Source organism: Eulemur rufifrons, chromosome 19 (assembly GCF_041146395.1).
Source record: "Eulemur rufifrons isolate Redbay chromosome 19, OSU_ERuf_1, whole genome shotgun sequence".
NCBI classification, from domain to species: Eukaryota; Metazoa; Chordata; class Mammalia; order Primates; family Lemuridae; genus Eulemur; species Eulemur rufifrons.
In genome coordinates this window covers 57,807,551-57,826,763 of record NC_091001.1, presented here as the reverse complement: position 1 = coordinate 57,826,763, position 19,213 = coordinate 57,807,551, and the positions used below count along the sequence as shown (strand labels likewise).

At 47.8% G+C, this 19,213-nt stretch overlaps 2 protein-coding genes and 1 long non-coding RNA gene across 8 annotated transcripts in view; 1 reads left to right on the top strand and 2 right to left on the bottom strand.

Annotated features, from left to right (window-relative positions):
- Nucleotides 1-13,517, top strand: part of LOC138400306 (uncharacterized) — a 22,808-nt gene extending 9,291 nt beyond the window's left edge. Inside the window, exons 2-3 of the long non-coding RNA XR_011236226.1 lie at nt 13,165-13,353; nt 13,479-13,517. This is a non-coding gene — a long non-coding RNA (uncharacterized lncRNA). The remainder of the gene's footprint in view (nt 1-13,164; nt 13,354-13,478) is intronic.
- Nucleotides 3,521-5,064, bottom strand: LOC138400301 (putative N-acetyltransferase 8B). Its single transcript, XM_069495353.1, has 2 exons — nt 4,979-5,064; nt 3,521-4,380 (listed from the first exon to the last, which is right to left on the bottom strand). Exon 2 carries the CDS (start codon nt 4,304-4,306, stop codon nt 3,623-3,625), a length of 684 nt encoding a protein of 227 aa, XP_069351454.1. The 5' UTR covers nt 4,307-4,380; nt 4,979-5,064; the 3' UTR covers nt 3,521-3,622.
- LOC138400303 (EKC/KEOPS complex subunit TPRKB) lies at nt 12,645-19,213 on the bottom strand. Of its 6 annotated transcripts, none has more exons than XM_069495355.1 (5): nt 19,044-19,213; nt 15,726-15,886; nt 14,990-15,112; nt 13,447-13,623; nt 12,645-12,820 (listed from the first exon to the last, which is right to left on the bottom strand). In XM_069495355.1, exons 2-5 carry the CDS (start codon nt 15,864-15,866, stop codon nt 12,734-12,736), a joined length of 528 nt encoding a protein of 175 aa, XP_069351456.1. In that variant the 5' UTR covers nt 15,867-15,886; nt 19,044-19,213; the 3' UTR covers nt 12,645-12,733. The 6 variants fall into 6 exon arrangements, with proteins under 6 accessions (XP_069351456.1, XP_069351459.1, XP_069351458.1 ...); XM_069495358.1 differs by having other exon boundaries at nt 15,825-15,886; XM_069495357.1 differs by having other exon boundaries at nt 15,726-15,883.

The window sequence follows — 19,213 nt, the reverse complement described above, 5'->3', positions numbered from 1 at the left end:
CCTGTCCTTCTTCTTCTCTTTCCCTTCTCCAACCCCTCTCTCTTTCTTTCTCTCTCTCTCTCTCACTCAGATAGACACACACACACACACACACCCCACTGGCAACATCCTACCTCTGCCAAAGTCCCAGACTGTTAGGTGCTGACTTTGACTTTTAGGTTTCTCAGGCAAGTGGCAACATCACTCGTCTTGGCAGATGAGGACTTGGAGTCACACTGACAAAGAAGGATCTGCACAGCCTCTCCTCCAGTGGGCTGGGGCTAAAGCTGGCACCTCCCATGACCCCTCGCTCTGTAAGGGCAGACTGAGCACAGCAACAACTGTCCCCATAAAAAATCCCTCAACATCTTTGCTGTCTCTGACCTGGTGAGTTTTAGAGCCATCAAACTTCTCTTTTCTCCGTTTTATTTTTTTGAGACAGAATCTCGCTCTTTTGCCCTAGCTAGAGTGCCGTGGCGTCAGCCTAGCTCACAGCAACCTCAAACTCCGGGACTCAAGCAATCCTTCTGCCTGAGCCTCCCGAGTAGCTGGGACTACAGGCATGCGCTACCATGCCCGGCTAATTTTTTCTATATGTTTTTAGTCGTCCAGCTAATTTATTTCTATTTTTTTTTTAGTAGAGACGGGGGTCTCGCTCTAGCTCAGGCTGGTCTCAAACTCCTGAGCTCAAACTATCCACCCGACTCGGCCTCCCAGAGTGCTAGGACTACACGCATGAGCCACCGTGCCCGGCCTCTCCTAATTTTCTTGAGATGAAATTTACAGACCATAAAATTAACCACTGCAAATGTACCACTCGTGCCACTGGGCACATTCACAACGCTGTGCAAGCACCGCCTGTACCAAGTCCCAAACGTTGTCATCGCCCCAGAAGGAACCTGCATCACTGAGCCATCACTCCTCACATCTCTGGCCCCCAAACCCTGGCAAACCCTCAAAGATGTTCTCCATAAATTCCTTTGGAATTTCCTCATTTGGGTCTCAGACTTCATGGCGGAATGTCTTCCTTGTCATATGGAGTGCCTCGTCTGAAGGTCCCCCTTAACCTCCTGCTGCCCCAGCCCAGTCTCCGGACCCCATAGTACCTTCCCCCCAAATTCACAACCAGACATATTCAGTTCTGCAGCTTTGTCTGAGTCCTGCAGGACAGCGGTGCCCACAACCCCGCTGGCAGCGAGCGTGGTGTGGAGAGGGCGCGGGTCCCTCCCCCTGGCTGTCAGCGCCCAGCACGTCCCTCGGGATGACCGGGCAGTGGGGAGCGGCCGCCAGCAGAGGGCGCTCCCGACTTCTCGCCTCATGGACGGGGCCACCGAGCTGCCTGCAGAAGGAAGCCGTCCCGCATTAATACTATCGTGCTAATGTTAATCTTGTGGGCATGGTAGGCTTGGCATCCACACTTGTTTTCGCAAGTGTCGGGCAATGCTGCTGCCGCTGGTCTGGAGACCACACTTTGAGTAGCAAAGGCCTAAGTTACAATAACTACCAGAATAAAAGCAGGTGAACTGCTTCCTCCCAGCTCACAAGTTATGTAGCTGCTGAACAAACAAGGGGGTGGGGAGGAGAATGTTCCAGCAAAGGGAATAGCAAGTTCGAAGGCCTCAAGCAGAAAGAGCTTCAGTTGTTGCAAGAACTAGAAGGGGCTGTATGTGGCTGGGCCAAGCTCCACCCATGGCTCTGAAGTTCCTGGAGCAAAAGCCCTGTCCCTCCGTGAAGCCGTCTCCAATGAGGCTTGGGGCCCTTTTGATGTCCTTCCACAGGGCCCAGGACTCCCCCATCACCTCATATGACAAGGCATCCGTCCTTGCCCCTCCCCTGGTCTCTCAGCCACCTCTGGGCTGTAGGTCTCTGGGCCTGGACCACGCCCATGTGGGATCAGTGAAGCCATTTCATTGTCATAGACCAAATCTTTCCAAGCACAAGGACCACTGTGGACCTACCCCCGTCTCCGGCCCGGGCCCGGTGCTCACTTGGGACGCCTCCCGAGGGCACAGGCCTTGTGGGGCGAGGAGAGCTGGGCAGAGCAGCAGGGGAGGCTGGCACCGTCTGTTCCTGCCCCAGAACTGGCACCGTCTGTTCCTGCCCCAGAAAGCCTGGGCCCCAGGGCGCGACGAATCAATAAGAAGCTGGAACCACGTCTCTGGAGGCAACAGAAGCTCAGTTTAAAACAGCGGTGGTGGGGGCAGTTTGACAAGGGATTTCACAGCTGGGTTTTCAGAGAAGCTCAGGGAGGCGGCCCTGAGGAGGCAGATGGCCTGGCAGAGAGGAGGGCGGTGGCCCTCGTGGCCAGGCGGAAAAGAGACCAGCACAGAGGGGTAGGAGGGCAGACTGGAGGCCCATGGTTCCGGGCAGCAAGGCGCTACTGCTTGGCACTATGCCGCGCTCTTGGCAAAGGACTCCATTTAGGTGAAACCTGCCTGCAAAGCCAGTGGCGGGATTAGGCCTGGTGTGGCCTGGCTGACCCTTCAGGGCCCAGCTGTAAGCAGGGGACGCTGACAGGGCTGCAGAGGACCCCAAATACTGCCTGTGCATCACAAAAACCTGGCTGATATGGTGACTTAACCTCCTGGATCAGCAAAGGATTTGGCCTCTGGGTTGGGAGGACCCATGAGAGGCTCCAGACCACGCACGGGTGCACCCATGTTGGTTGGTGATGAACTAGCTGGTAAGGGGCTTGGTGTTCTGACATCAGCACAGGCCCAGGTCACAACTTGCCACTGGATACGAGACTTAGGGCCTGATGTGGTCAGACCCCAGGCACCTATGAAAATCTGGAATCTCTCACTTTTGAGGACAGAGGCTAGGTGCCAAGTGTGACAGATCTGGGAAGTGCACAATCCCATGCCCTATTCCCGAAGACATGGGAAGACCCCATGCCCAGCCTCCCTTCAGTCCTGCTGGGGACCCACCCCTGGGTCCAGGTTGAGCCCACGTTGAATCTCACATTCTATCCCTGGCTGCCTTCTTTCCCTAGCAGAGACCTTGGGGCTAGACAGGTCTCACTGGGTCTCTGGCCCCGATTGTTCCCCATGGCCACGTCCCACCCCTTTGCCATGTGACTCTGCAGCTGCTCTCACTAAGGAGGCAGGTCCATCTCTAGCCCTGAGTCCGGGATGTCAGCAGATGCGACGCCTGAGGGGCTTCAAAGTGCATTTCCTTGTCTCTGCTTTCGTTTTTGCTTCTCTGCTACTACCGTAAAACCATGCCTGAGCTAGCCTGCTGGGAAATGAGAGCCCCATCACCCTGTCACTTTAGCCAACCACATGGCCTTTGTACAATGGGGTTGGCTCAGCCACCTGAGACCAGAGGCTCTGCCCAGCCAAGCCCAGCCAAGCCCAGCCAAGCCCAGCCAAAACTGCTGACCTGTAGGCTCATGTGCTACATAATTGCTGATTATTGTTTTGTGGTATTTTCTTATGCAACATCATCATGGCACTACAAAACAAAACAGACGTGACCCACAAAACCTGAATGGACCAATACCCCATACACCACCGCCCCACCACACACTGGGACTCTGATGTGAATGCTCAATAAGCTTTTATTGTGTCAGCACTGAAAGGCCAGCTTTGCTTATTGCTCCAGCACTGAGGATCCTCTGCTGACTGATACACAAGGAAGGAGATCACCGGCCCCCCGCCTGAGCAGAAGGGAGGTGGTAGATGAAATGAACTTCCTGAAGATCCACTAGCCTCGCACTTATGCTGTGGAAGGACTGGCCCGTCTTCTGGAAGCCCACGGCCTGGTAGAGGCCCAGGGCAGACGGCTGCAACATGCTGGTGTCAAGGACAACTACACCGTAGCCCTGGTCCCGGGCAAACTGGAGGACAGTCCTGACCAGGGCTTTTGCTATCCCCTGACCACGGTGCTCAGGGGACACAATGAGGTGAAACAGCTGCAACCGCTTCTCCTGCAAAGTGGGGTCGTCAACGGGCAGAGCTCCCACTGTGCCCACCACCCTCTTCTCAGACTCCGCCACCCAGAAGCAGGAGCCAGGCTCGCTCAGGTAGGATTTGGTGATGTCAGCCATGTCTGTGCGCAAAGCCGTGTCTACGTACTCCCTCCAGGGCCGTCCAGCAAGGAACCACAAGACAGGGAGGAGGGCGAGGCTGAAAGTGAGAGCCAGGAGCCAGGAGCCAGAGAGCAGCAGTAAGGCCAGGGGACCCCCAGATAAGAGCAAGAGAGTCCGGGGCAGCTTCAGCATGTGGCGGAAAGTGGTGGGAATGTGCTCGGTCATCCCCCGGGAGAGCAAGCCCACCACCCACTTGCGGTCGCTCTCCTGGTATTTGCGGATGAGATAAGGAGCCATGGGAGACCTCTGTGTCTTCAATCTCAGGGTCCAACAGAGACAGTGAGGAGTCCCTGCACGCCTTCCCGGCAGCCCTGGAGAAGAGACAGAAAGCCACGTGAGTGCCCCATGCCTCGAAGCCTCCCAGGAACGGGGAGACCCTGCTCAAGAAGGTGTCTTTCTGCTTTTGCTCAGGAGGAAGCAGGCCGCCTCCACTGGGAGAAGGCAGGGTCCAAAACACCAGCATTTAAATCCTGGTTGCATTGCTTTCTAGCTGTGTGACCTTGGGCATGCCACTTAACTTCTCTGAGCCTCTGTTTCTTTGTGTGTAGAACAGTGTAAAATAAAACCTGCCTTGTGGGACTGCTTTGAGGATGCAATAACTTTTAAAATGCAGTGATATATAAGCTTCCTCTCCACCCTTTTTCCCCTTTTTCTGGCTCTCTCAGCTTCTTGGTACATTGGAGTGACACCTACAGCTAATGTCCCCAGCCCTTTCGTCCCTCTCCAGGGACCATACATGGCAGAAATCCTGTGCTCACAAGCACAAGCTTCAGCAAAGTCTCTTTCCCCTTGACTGCATATTTTTAGGTTGCCCAGATGGCGTAAGAGGCAAACACCGAGAATGGCCGGGCCTCAACATCCCGAGGAAGGTCCAACTCACAGCTCTGTCCCTCCACCGGCATCCCTCACCTGCCACCACGGGAGCTTTGAGTGTCCAGCGCAGCCTCAGCCCTCAGCCTCTGATGGCTTCCAGGAGAGACTGTCCAGGGCCTGCCACACCTCTGGGGACAGGCGTGGATGCTCAGTCCCCTCATTGGCTGGCTCCTGGCTGTGTTTGATAATCATCAACCCCAGGGTCAAAGAGCTGGGCTGACTCAGCAGGGAGCCCAGTGTGCATTCCCCTTTGTGGTCACCGGGAAATGTGCCTGGAGCGGAGCATGCAGGGAACAGCACAGGGGGCTCCCCCTCCCTGACACCTTAGCCGTGGCACTGCAGGACCGGAGCATCTCGCACTCGGCACACCTGGTGCTCTCTGCGACCCATCCCAGTCCCCTGCACACAGCTGCTAGCACCATTCACCCTCTGCTGGGTCATCGCCGGCCAGAGGCCAAGTCCCCTGGCTCAGCAACAAGGTCCCTCACAGCTAGGCTTCTTTCCACCAAAGCTCTACCTGGTCCACGGAAATCGATGGTTGGCAGTTCTTGCACTTACCTCACCCCCTTCCACCGCCCTTCATCCGTTCATTCATTCCTTCATTCATTCACTCAGCAGTTGTGTGTGATGCACGCATGATGTTCTGGATGTCAAGTTCAGCTAGGAGCCACAGCCGACAGGCACAGCACGCTGTGCACCTGGTGTGTGTTCTGCTCGTTGGTCAGAGCCTGTGCCATACGAGCGGTTAAACATCTCCCACTGTCGAGGGAACAGTAAAACAGGCAAAAGCAACACAAACCTGAAAGACATAGAACTTACAAGCTATCAAAGGGAGGCTTCTCTTCCAAAAGTTAGCTCCCACCTCTCCCCACGTGCTCTAAAGTTGCAGACCAGTTAAGGCTGAGTATTCTCAGGGCTTCCTGAAGGCAGGGTCCCAAGTGTAAGCAGGCCTTTATGTGTGATATTCAGTTCATGATCGTCGTGGGCCAGGCCGTGTGGGCACTTGGGGCAAAGCAGGGAAGCCAGCGGATGTGGGGTCTTACGCTTCAGAGTCCTCAGGAGCTTTCGGTGTCTGGGACACCAGAAGACACCTCTCCCGGCCATGATGACCACGACAAGGGCTGGGAGGGAGCGAGACGCACTGGCTGCTCCCCAGGGAGGACCAGAAGGAGAGGGAGGCCTGAGCAAGGCAGGGTGAGGGAGCGTTTCAGGCTGAGGGAACAGAAGCCTGAAGGCCCCGAGGTGGGACACAGGGAAAGCCTTCAGGGACACATGGCCAACGTGGCCGTGGCTGCAGAGAGTGGGAGAGGACAGCAGGGGCCTGGCCAGGCAGGGTCTACCATCCTGGTGACATAGTTTGGACTATCCAAGAGCGAGGGGAGGCCATGGGCACTTCCTCTGTGTGTGTGTGTGCGTGTGTGTGCCCAAGGGCACATGCATCACTCTGGCTGCACGTGGAGAGTGGATTTGAGGAGGCAGGGTCGGAAGCAGGTACCCCCTGGAGGCTCGTGCAGCATCCAGGTGACACAAAGGTCCCCAATGCAGGTGTGCAGGTGCCCTCTGGACCATGGTACCTGGCCAAGAGGGGCTCGTGGGAACTAATTCAAGCCTTCCTCAGCTTGCCAAGCCATGAGCGTGGCACGGAGCTGAGTCTGGCCAAAGGACAGGGCACCTTTTTCCTGTTTGCACAAAGGCATTATTTGCCCACTAAACTGTGCTTCCAGCAGGCCGCGTTACTTGACCCGGTGCCTTATTTGGGGTTCACAAAGGAGCCCTGTGGGTCCCCAGAGGCCCAGGAGATAGCAGCGGTTTGACCAGAGGCTGGCGGTCAAGGTGGTGACACCGGGACCCCTGGAGGTGCATTTGGCGGCAGAAATGGCAAGAGTTAGAATGATTCACACGGGGATGAGGACAAGGAAGGGGTCAGAGATGACAGCCAGGTTTCTGGCCAGAGCATCCACGAGGACACTGGAGAGACCAGATCCGGAGATGGAGACTCGCCCTGCAGGTGCTGTCCCGCAGCCGCGCTCGTCGGAAGCCAGCAGCTGGGAGCTGGGATCCAGGGCCGGTGGGTGGAGGCTGCTGAGAGCCAGGTCTTTGGCATCCCAGGGGACCTCCAGGGTAAAGTCTAACTATGACAACGTGAGTTCTGGGTGGCGAGTCCGTGGGTGTTAAATTGTTCTCAGTACATTTCAATATTTCCTATGAACATTTCAATGTTTAGCAAAAGTTGACTTAGGAAGCAGAAGGGGTGAACAGAGGGCTCCAAAGTACATTTGTGTGTTCCCAACGTGGGTGCGACTAACAAACCAGCCAGAAACCTGAGGGTCAAGTGCAGGGCGAGGGGTTATGCCTGTCCCTGTGCTCTCTGTCCTGTGTGCTTGCTGGTTGCTGTGGCTTCCCCAAAGCACAGCCGCCTCAGTTTACTTCAGGCTTCTCGTCTGTGGCAATGTTAAGTGTCACTTCTGCGTTTTTGTGGCTTTCCTTTTTTTTCTTTTCTTTCTTTCTTTTTTTTTTTTTTTTTTTTTTTTGAGACAGAGTCTCCCTCTGTTGCCCAGGCTAGAGTGCCGTGGTGTCAGCCTAGTTCACAGCAACCTCAGACTCCTGGGCTCAAGCGATCCTCCTGCCTCAGCCTCCCAAGTAGCTGGGACTACAGGCATGTGCCACCATGCCCGGCTAATTTTTCTATATTTATTTTTAGCTGTCCATATAATTTCTTTCTCTTTTTAGTAGAGACAGGGTCTCGCTCTTCTTCAGGCTGGTCTTGAACTCCTGACCTCAAGCGATCCTCCCACCTCGGCCTCCCAGTGTGCTAGGATTACAGGCGTGAGCCACCACGCCTGGCCTGTGGCTTTCTTGATAGAAGCCTGGGTTTTCTTGGTGAGACCTGAAAGATTTGTTTATTCATTCAACAAACCGTGGTCATGGGCCAGCCCCTGAGGCTTTGGCCTTAAGGCACCAGAGTTTGGAGGTCTAGCTGCCACCCTCTGGAGGACACACCTGATGGGGATCTGGGAACAGGGCAATGGTAGGGACATCCAAGTCCAGAATAACTTTGTTAGGAGGCTGAACTTGACAGGGCTTTCATGTTGCAAATATTGAAATGTCACCCAAAATTGGCTCAAGTACTAGAGGTGATCTAATGGCTCATGAAATTCCCAACCCCAGGAAGAGAGAGAGTGTGAGCTGAAGGCGGGTTTGACTCGTGCTTCTGCTATGCTGTGCACAGGGTCAGCTTCCTTCCAAGACTGGCTGACCTCATGGGATGTCGGATGTTCCGCAGCCCCTGTGGAAGCTGGGTGCGTCCTGGCTCACCACCACCGAGGGCTTATGCCCCAGCATTCCAAGTGTCAAAGACTGTTCACATGGGAACTCGGCACTAGATGTCCATTTCACAGCAAGAGCCAGCTTGGGGTTATATTAAAAGAGGTCCTGTCCCAAGCACTCCAGCACCCGGATAGAGATGGGGAAGGACTGCAGCCTGGGGGCTTAGGGGTGAGTCACAGTGAGCACTGCCCACAGTGGGGTGACCCAGGCAGGACACGTTAGGTAACAGTGCTGGTCAGCACCCACGTGAGCACAAGTGGATCTGCAAAGAACATAAGACTCCGGAGTGCAAAGTCTCTCTGTGTGCACTTTCTTCTCTTGTGATATCGGTTAATCTTCCCTGGTTCACAAGGTTCCTTCAGAGGAACTAATTGCCTCTAGGCAGATAAGGGAAAGTCAGTGACAGTCCCTCCTGGCATTTGCTCCTCCCCAACTGTCTCTAGTTTGCAGTAATCTGCAAACAAAAGCAGCATATTTGGGGGTATCATTTTCTGAACCCCGACATCACCATCTAGTTCAGAGCTTAAACTATTGCAGATATGCAGGGTGATGTGGGAAGTGCTAACCTGTGAGAACTGTTTCCTTTTTTTGTTGTTGTGGAATATACATAACAGAATTTACCATTATGACCATTTTTAAGTGTGCAGTTCAGAGGCACTGAGCACATTCACAGTGCTGTGCAGTGAGGGTTTTGTTCCATCATGTTTGTCCTTCTTTACTCCCTTCAGTCCAGCCCTGAGCCTCAGTGCCCAGGGTAGGAGGTTTTAGCCAAAATCCAAGGGAAACTGAGGGAGTTAATGTGAGGCTTTGGAGTTTCCCAGGGTCCATGTCTGAAAGAATCCTTGGCTAGCCAGTATTCCCTGCCTCCAGAGAGCAGATAAATGCTGTTTGGGCTGGAGAGGATGGTGACATGGAAATGAAGAAAGGTGCTGGTTGGAGGTGAGGGTGGGGGGCCCACAGCAAGTTTGGGAATTCCCAAGCAGAGCAGAGGGTGTGCAAAGGTCCTGTGGTTGGGCCTTAGGGTAGCCTCACAATACGGTGCAGGGCACTTGGCTAGATTTTCCCAAACCCCAAACTTCATGGTTGATGGCATGGTGGGCCAGCCTAATTCTGCTGAGAATCCATTCCCCAGGTTAAGTGGCTGGTTTGGCCTTAAGTCCTTTCTGTTCCTTTCAGAAACCCGCAGACTAGAGGGCAGGATGGTTTCGGGGCAGGGACAGAGGCTCCCCTCAGAGGAAGGCCAGATACTTTCTCCTCCTGGGAACAGACTGTTGTTCTAGAGTTTATCTACTCCGCTGCAGAGTTGATGTGTAGAATCAGCAACTCAAGTTCACTCCTGGCAGCCAGGCTTAGGAATAGAATCGATCAGCCACACAGAAAACCTGAAACAAAACATCTAAAATCCAGTCCTTTGAAAAGCCTTACCAGAGTTTCCTTAATCAGAGGTGGGGTAGCCAGTGAGCTTCTATTCCTTGCTGCGGCGTCTTATTTTTCCCATTAAAAGCACAGACCTCTGCCTGGGGAGACAGGGCTCAGCTGCAGCCCCCCCAACTAAACAGTGAGGGGCTGGTTCAGGCTTAACTTGGACACTTTCAGTGGCTCCTTAAACTTCTTATTGTGTGAAAATTTATGGGTTCATTTTTGACACCAGATTTTCAAAGGTGTCGTGATCCCAAAAGTTTGGGTAGTATTAAACTAGATCAATTGTTTTGTTCTTGAGGCAGGGTCTCCCTAAGTTGCCTTAGGAGAGACCATGTTTCAGAAACATCATAGCTCACTGCATCATCACCTATAGTTACAGAAATAAAAATCCTATTCAGGCCGGGCCCGGCGGCTCATGCCTATAATCCTAGCACTTTGGAAGGCTGAGGTTGAAAGATCGCTTGAGGCCAGGAATTTGAGACCAGCCTGAGAAAGAACAAGACCCTCTCTCTACTAAAAATAGAAAAATTAGGTGGTCATCATGGTGCATGCCTGTAGGCTAAGCTATTCCAGAGGCTGATGCAGAAGGATTGCTTGCACCCAGGAGTTGAGCATGCAGTGAGCTATGATGTCGCCACTGCACTCAAGCCTGGATGACAGAGTGAGACCCTGTCTCAAAAAAACAAAAACAGAAAAAAAATCCTCTTCATAACATGATAAACATGAGTTCAACTTTACCAGTAGGCCAACATCCCAAGATGGCAGAAATGTTTAAAATTTGAAAGGAAAAATTGCTGTGATATAGGCAACCTATGTGACATAGACATGCTTGTAGACTGCTATCAGGAGTACAAAATGGCACCTTTCTGGTATTAAAAGTCATTAAGGAGTTCATACTCTTGTACCCAATACTTCCATTTTGGCAAAGCTATCCTAGGGAAGTAGAAACATGTACAAAGATTTATTTGCAAAAGTGAAGTGAAAAATTGAAAGTGACATTGTGTAAAAACAGGAGAATGATTACATGTGATATGTTATTCATCAATTAAAAAGAATGTTGAGGACAGGCACAGTGGCTCACACCAGTAATCCTAGCACCTTGAGAGACCAAAGCGGGAGAATCACTTAAGGCCAGGAGTTCGAGACCATCCCGAGCAAGAGACTCCATCTCTATAAAAATATAGAAAAATTAGCTGGGCATGGTGGTGTACGGCTATAGTCCTAGCTACTTGGGAGGCTGAGGCAGGAGGATAACTTGAGCCCAGGAATTTGAGGTTGCAGTGAGCTATGATGACGCCACTGCACTCTAACCTGGGTGACAAAAAAAAAAAAAAAAAAAAGAATGATGAGGGCGATGGCCTGGGAAGAGGCAGAGTGATGGAGTCGTTAAGAGCACAGGGTTACCCAGATCTGAATTTTAATCCTGAAGTTGGCACTTTGAGCTTTTGGGCAGCTTTAACTCTCTAAACTTCATGGGAAAAGATGCCTTTATAATGGAGAGATCTGCCAGGGCATCATATTAACCAAGGGATCAAACTTAGCATCAGCCATAATGGGACCAAATGACATTATGTGCCTCCTGATGAGATGCAACAGTGAGGCCACAAACACCATCTATTTACTATTATTCCTAAAAATATGTAAATTGATACTAATCAGAACACATCCAGATCGCATGGAATCCTGGAAGGTATGTCGTGTCTTCAAAAAAAAAAAAATGTCAACATCATTTTTAAAAAGGGACTTTTCTAGATCAAAGACTAAGAGACAGGACAACCAAACACAATGTGGGTAAAGTACCATATCAGCAACATACTTTGAAGCAGTTCGGCAACAAAAGAACTATGTGTGTGTAGGTAGCTAAAGAGCAGAGAGCAAGCAAATGCAGAAAGGGTTAACAAATGGTGAATTTATGTGAAATTGTAATATTTTCAATTGTTATGTAGATTTGAAATACAGGGCAGAGAGAAACACCAATTCTGTTTCTTCACTCGTAAAATCTTAGGATTGTAGACTAAATGAGATAGCACATATAAATGCCTAGACTATAGTAACTGCAGGAAATCTTAACTGCATACTTTCTTCTTAAGTATTTCTACCTCTCCACTTTGTAGCACATGGTAGGATTACAATTCCCCACCTTTTCTGAAGTTGGTGTTGCCACATGGCTGGCTTGGCCAATAAAACAAACTAGCTATCACTTCCACATGGAGGCTCCCTTCCAGTTGTGCTTCCATCCATGGGGAGCCTGTTGAGATGAAGCCTTCAGCAGCCTGGGTTCCTGAGTCACCACGATGACTCTTCCTACATACCAGCTGCAGAATGAGCAAGACAAACCTGTGTTGCATTAAGCCAGTTAGCTTTAGGGACTATAACTGCAGCCCAACTAAGCCTAACTAACATAGAGTCCACAAACTATGGCCCTCAGGTCAAATCCTGCCAGCCACTTGTTTTTGTAAATAAAGTTTTATTGGGACACACCATGGTCAACATTTCTGTATTGCCTGTGGGTGCTTTCACACTACAATAGCAGAGCTGAATGGTCACAACAGAGACCATACAGCCCGCAAAGCTAAAATATTTTAACATCTGGCTCTTCACAGAAGTTTGCTTGCTCATGACCTAGTAAATCTTGACTGATACAATTAAATATAAGATAAAGTGAGAAAAGAAATCAAACCATTCATAAAAGACAATTTTATACTAGCTGTATGATCTTGAGCAAGTTAATATTTCTGTAATCTCTTAGTTGCTTCCTATATACAATGGGGGTAATAACAGTATCTACCTCATAAAGTTCTGCGAGAATTAAATGAATTCGTGCATGTAAAAGATTTAGAACCAGCATCCAGAGGCTTAGAGGAGGTGTGGTGGAGTAGCCAGAGTAAGGGGAGGGATATAAACTGATAGATGTAAAACCACTAAGGCAAACACCTAGTATACTGGAGGCATTCAATAAGTGTTTGCAATTTTTATTCCAATTACATGCAAATAAAATCAATGGCTTCTTCAATGCTGAAATTTGTTACTATTTCCAACATATCACAAAACATCTTTTGTTGACATTCTACAAATGATACCATCCAATAATGTCCCAATACATTCTTCTTGTGAAGAGAGTTTATATATCTGTAAAAACAAGACAAATTATGACTTGGTATATATTCATGCACAAATTGTCATATAGACACATGTATAAGTGAAATTATTTATAATTTGATTATTGTGCTAATGTTCTGAAATTACAAATGTGATTAAAACATTGAAACTGGATGGCAATTCATGATTTGTCAAATATTCACTTTAATCTACAGTTATGGTGATAACTCTCTCAACATAAAAACCAAATTTGTATCAATTTCAAAAGCACACATCCAGATATTAACTTCATACTATATTTATTTTGCATCTTAAATGTACACACTGAAGCTTGATATTTAAAAGGTATCCACTTTCTGTCTTTTTTTTTTTAGAGACAGGAGCTCACTCTGTTGCCCAGGCTGAAGTGCACTGGCACCATCAGAGCTCACTGCAACCTTGAACTCCTGGGCTCAAGCAATTCGCCTGCCTCAGCCTCCCAACGTACTGGGGGTGACAAGCATAAGCCACTGCACCTGGCCTTAGGATCTGCTTTCTTAAAGTGGAGAATGCTTGGTTAACAGGTTTGTAATTACTCATGTATTTTACATAAACCTGCACCTCACAGTTCTGTGTGCATATATATTTTTTTCAAGTAATTTTAAAAACTTACAAACCTTTTTGACTTCTGTAATATTTGTTATTTCAGGGAGATTTCTCAGAGAAACCTGATGACCTTCTACTTGAGATATTAGGTATTCCTGATTTATTTGTTTTTCTCCCTCTTCAATGTAAACAATTAGAACTGAGGTGTCATTGGTTGAGATACCAAATTTTTTCAAAGCCTCTGAAATCTAAGAAAAAGTACAAAACAACAAAAGACAATTAACCAGTGTTTCCTATGTCTGAAACATCTCCTGATCTACCCTCTTCCTTGGACAGGTTCTTATTTCTCATACCCTGATAGTTTTCTCTGCCTAGTTTTTCCCTTCAATAATCCTTTTCCAACATCTACTGGCCCTGCCTCTAAGGTGCTCTGTCCTTAAAGCTGCACCTTGTTCCTACAGAATCGAGGCCAGACTTTTTGACTGCACAAAAGCACCCCTCCCCCTGTCCCTGAGTGACCCTCCAGCCAGGCACTCCTGTCTTCTGGCCAGTCTGGACCGCTTGGGGATCCTGTCACATTTCATGCCATTCTGCCGTGCACACACTTTGTCCTTTGCCCTGAAGGTCTTTCTCCCCACCGTCTGGCTGCTGAGCAGGTGCTTCAAAGTCCACAGTTCAAATACTACTCCCTGCCGCACCCTCCTGCCTCCAGGATGAATGGCTTCTTTGTCCTTCCCCTAAATTTGAATTCACATTCCCACATATCATTTATCCTACGGCATTTGAACTTTTGTCTTGTTTCTCTGCCTCTTCAAGGGAACGTATTTACTTTTTCTGCCCCTAAAATTGTAACTGGAACAGGGACAAGTTCAATAGATGTTTATTGAATTCAATAGTTGCTTGAATTATTTCAAATGATCTCAAAGAAATAATTATCTGGTAAATTTTATTCCAGATACTGGAGAATTATATTATCATGCTAAAATAACTGCGATTCATAAACTTTTCAATCAAGTGTATTTTAAAGTACACATAGGCTTTCTAATTTTTCTCTTGATGATATTGGTACCTGGTTGAGTTATTGATAGTAGTATAAATACTAGAACTTCATTTGCAAAATTTCAGTCATTTTTTCAAGTGCTTTATGTGGGATGTCTTTAGCTCAATTACCTTTTGAGGAAGCACTACTATGAGTAGCACTACTATGAGTATGTCAAATCACAAGCTCTTGCCATGCACTGGGTATGTGGGTGAGCATGTGTTAAGGGCTGTAATAGATTTGAGAAAGTTCCTGGTACATGTAAAAGACACAGACTCTACCCTCAAGGAGTTTGCAGGGAGAGTGAAAGATATGCACGCTAACACACAAAATATCTATGCCTAATGTTTTATCAGTTAGGTTTCTATCAGCTTCTTAAGCAAAAGTACTTGTGGGATCTTCCTGACCCAAAGGGTAAGGACAGATAAAACTAGCCTTACTTAATTTAGCTAAACTATTGTTTACTCACATCACTAACAACTAGATTGTAGGAATTTAGCTTCCAACCCAACACTGGAGAAGATATGTTATTATGACAACATCAACATAAATAAAGTCACTCAATTCCACATTACATTGTTATTTGGGGAAAGGTTGAAAATAATTTCAGTAGACAGAGTTCTTGTCTTCATTTTTCCCAGTTTGTAGAGGTGAACTGCTTTGTTTGCTGCCACAAGTATCTGAAATGGATCGACAATCTACCAAAGAGAGAAAAAAAAATTACACACGTGGAATCTGAAGACACATATCCTCTCTCATGGTAACTTCAGTGTCAAGCTCTTTTGTTGCATCACAGTTCCTATGGACTATGTTTTCAAACCTATTATCTCAAGGGCCTGGGTAGTCAGAAAATTATAGGATTTTAAAGTTGCAAGGAACTTACATAAATAGAAAAAATTTTTTGAAATAACATTTATTGAGGGTTGATGTTATGGGAAATGTCATTAAACATTTCACTTGTATTTTCTTTGATCTTCAAAACTACCCTATGAAATTGATATTATTGTGATTCGTATGCAGTAGATGAGGAAACCGAAGCTAAGAACGTCTGGGTTTCAATCCCAGCTCTCTCACTTACCACCAGGCATTTGCCATTTTGTCAGAGCCACATCACAACCTTTCTATTTCCTAGGGCAGGGCCTGGCACTTCTACCTCCATTCACCATCAAATTCATGGTTGGTCATGTCTGACTTGGACAAGAATTTTTACCTGATGATGACAGAATTTTAGGCTGACCCATAACATCACAAAAAATTAACATATTCTTAAATGCCCAGTAGGGCTCATTCATTCTCACACTTTGTACTTACCACTGTTGGATTTATCAATGAGCCGTCGATGGTGCCTTCCATGGCCTTTTTCCTCAGGTCTCCTGCATTTTTTACATCTTTAAATAATAGGAGGGTCACCCTGCATTCGGGAAATAGGTCCAGCTGATGTGTTAAGTGCATTTCAGAGAAGCAGGATTCTACTGCATGAAACCAAAAAGACCAATAGATTTCTTTTGTTTAAAAGTTAACATTATGATTCATTTCTTAATAAATATTCTTGCTAACAAATAAATGAAAATAACTTTAATAAGATGACACAACTGTTAAACTTTAGAGAAATTCATCCCCCAAACGCATTTGGCATCCTGGAGAAATGCTGTCTTCCCTACCCTGCTGAGCTGTTTCTGGTTCCTTTGCCATTCCTAGGGAAAAGCCAAGGGAGCTAGCTGGTCCCCTGTTTGCTCAGACGGGGCAGGCTCAGATGCATGGTGGAGGGGAAGAATGCCAGAAATTTGGGGATCACAGGTTCCTTATGCATTAATGCAACCTTACTCCAGCTTAGCCTTTTTAACTTTCTGATCTCACTCACCATTTTATTTTAGCAGGACCTGAACACAAATACTAGGAAGAAAATAATTTTAAAGAATAAAATATCACACTTGATGCAAAGATATTCATTCCACACATGGAAACTAAGCAGAGAAGGTATAATTGTTAAATAACCAATAACATTGGCCCTTCCTTAGATATGGCTTAGATATGAGCCTAACAAGAAAAGGACACGGGTATATATAAAGACCTGAAAGCACATAAAAGACAATTTGAATAGCTACCAGCCAATTGTGGTGGCTCACACCCATAATCCCAGCACTTTGGGAGGCCCAAGTGGGGTCATTGCTTGAGTCCAGGAGTTTGAGACCAGCAGGGCAACATAGCAAGACCCCGTTTCTACAAAAAGTTTTCGAAGATTAGCTGGGCAGGCACCTGTAGCCCCAGCTATTTGGGAGGCTGAGGCAGGAAAATCATTTGAGCCTATGAGTTTGAGGTTGCAGTGACCTGTGAGCATGCCATTGCACTCCTATACGCCAGCCTGGATGACAGAGTTAAACCCTGTCTCTAAAAAAAAAAAAAAGAAAGAAAGAAAGAAAAGAAATACACACATAAATTTAAATTGAGGCCGGGCATGGTGGCTCACGCCTGTAATCCTAGCACTCTGGGAGGCCGAGGTGGGCGGATCGTTTGAGCTCAGGAGTTCAAGACCAGCCTGAGCAAGAGCGAGACCCCACCTCTACTAAAAATAGAAAGAAATTATATGGACAGCTAAAAATATATATAGAAAAAATTAGCCGGGCATGGTGGCGCATGCCTGTAGTCCCAGCTACTCAGGAGGCTGAGACAGGAGGATCGCTTGAGCTCAGGAGTTTGAGGTTGCTGTGAGCTAGGCTGACGCCACGGCACTCACTCTAGCCTGGGCAACAGAGTGAGACTCTGTCTCAAAAAAAAAAAAAAAAAAAAAAAAAATTTAAATTGAATAACTAGAAAGATATAACTATATCCTTGAACAAACTGTATATTGCAAAAATTAAAAATTTGATTTTTTGGGGGGGTATCTCTGTTTCCCAGGTAGTGAGTGTACAGTGGTGCAATCATTGCTCATTGTAACCTCAAACTCCCAGGCTCAGCCTCCCAAGTAGCTGGGACCACCGGCACATGCCACCACACCAAGGTAAGTTTTCTATTTTATGTAGAGATGCAGTCTCACTATTATGCTCAGGCTGATCTTGAACTCCTGGCCTCAAGAGATCCTCCTCCCTCGGCCTCCCAGAGTGTTAGGATTATAGGGGAGAGCCACCAGGTGGGGCCAAAAACTTGATCTTTAAAACAATTTCAGTCAGTCTTGAGATAGTTTGGTTGGGCAATTTGATAGGTTTTATTTTATCCTTTTATCTGGTAGTTTCCATTTCTAGAGCTCTTTCTCAAGAAATTCATTGGCAATCCAAGGATTATATAATGTGTCCCTCTTATCATTTTAACAGGGAAAAGTTGAAAACAACCTATCTAGCCAATAACAAGATTGGTTGTGACTAAACAATCATTAAAACTGTGGTCTTGAGGATGTGTGAAAACAGCAATAAATAACTTTAAGTAAAAATATCTGATTGGGGCCAGGCACAGTGGCTCATGCCTGTAATCCTAGCACTCTGGGAGGCCGAGGTGGGAGAATCGCTTGAGCTCAGGAGTTTGAGACCAGCCTGAGCAAGAGCGGGACTCCATTTCTACTAGAAATAGAAAGAAATGATCTGGACAGCTAAAAAGAAATATATATAAATTAGCCGGGCATGGTAGCGCATGCCTGTAGTCCCAGCAACTCGGGAGGCTGAGGCAGGAGGATTGCTTGAGCCCAGGAGTTTGAGGTTGCTGTGAGCTAGGCTGACGTCATGGCACCCTAGCCTGGGCAACAGAGCAAGACTCTGTCTCAAAAAAAAAAAAAAAAAAGTTTGTAAGTTATCTCTGGCTTGGTGGATTTATATCTGACTTTTTCTGTTACAAACAGAAACAAAAAATTTGCGAATAATGTCCTGGCACACAGTAGTTCAATCTTCAGTCACGCTAAGGTCCAATGGCAAAAAAATGGATACAGAAAAATATGGTCAGTAAGATTCCCATTATAATATATTAAAAGATGCACATATTCATAAAGACCTGAATTCTTACCCCCTAAATATAATTTTGATCTGTCCACTCTTCTTCCATACCCTAAGCCACCACCTCTCATCTACAGCAGCAGCCTCCTAAGAGTTCTCCTCACAATTCCTGCCCTATAGGAATCTCCACCCGCCGTCAAAGAGATCCTTTCAAAATGTAAATCAGATTTTGTCATTCTGCTGCTCTTATGATAAAACCCTAAATTGTGTCACCGTGTTCCATACTTTACGATCTGGTCCCTGCCTGCCTCTTTTGCTACCGCCGCAATGGCCCTCTCTCGGCTTCAAGTCACCAAGCTTTCTCTCCGACTCTGCCCTCTCCAACAGGTAGTTCCCCTGACTCTCCTCCCTCATCTCTGCCAGGCACATTCCTCCCTCCCGTCAACTCCATTTGCAGTCTGTTTACTAGAGCGTCCGGGCCACGGGACTAGCTCCTCCTGCGTTCTAATCACAACTTAAGTGAATCATTCGCCTATCAGTTTTATGTTTCCTCATTAACTATATTTCTCGAGGGGAGGAGGCTGACCTCGGTAGGCGGTTGATAAATATCGGCTGAGGGAACCACAGGCATTGCCCAAGAAAACTGTTAAAGCTGCCCTGGCTCGGGCCCTCCCCTGCCAGGCCAGACAGCTAGTAAGCTGGGTAAACTCACCATCCGGGCCGCGGTGCGTCTCGGAAACGCTCCCCCTCGGAAACAAAGCCCTCAAATTCCGGAATTGGTGCCCGACCCTCGCCCTCCCTGGGTCCGCTTCCGAGTAGGCAGGCCCGGGGTCTCGGAGTCTTTCTCCGTACTAGCGGGAGGGAGGTACCCGGCCGTCGTCC

What these genes read in the sequence shown, in the direction of transcription:
- LOC138400303 (XM_069495355.1), bottom strand. Translation starts at nt 15,866, where the DNA reads ATGCACTTAACACATCAGCTGGACCTATTTCCCGAATGCAGGGTGACC. An exon ending in ACCTTTCCCCAAATAACAAT is followed by an intron (nt 13,624 to 14,989) that starts GTAATGTGGAAT and finishes ACTTTTTCTTAG; the next exon opens with ATTTCAGAGGCTTTGAAAAA. An exon ending in ATATTACAGAAGTCAAAAAG is followed by an intron (nt 12,821 to 13,446) that starts GTTTGTAAGTTT and finishes TTGTTTTTACAG; the next exon opens with ATATATAAACTCTCTTCACA.
- LOC138400301 (XM_069495353.1), bottom strand. Translation starts at nt 4,306, where the DNA reads ATGGCTCCTTATCTCATCCGCAAATACCAGGAGAGCGACCGCAAGTGG.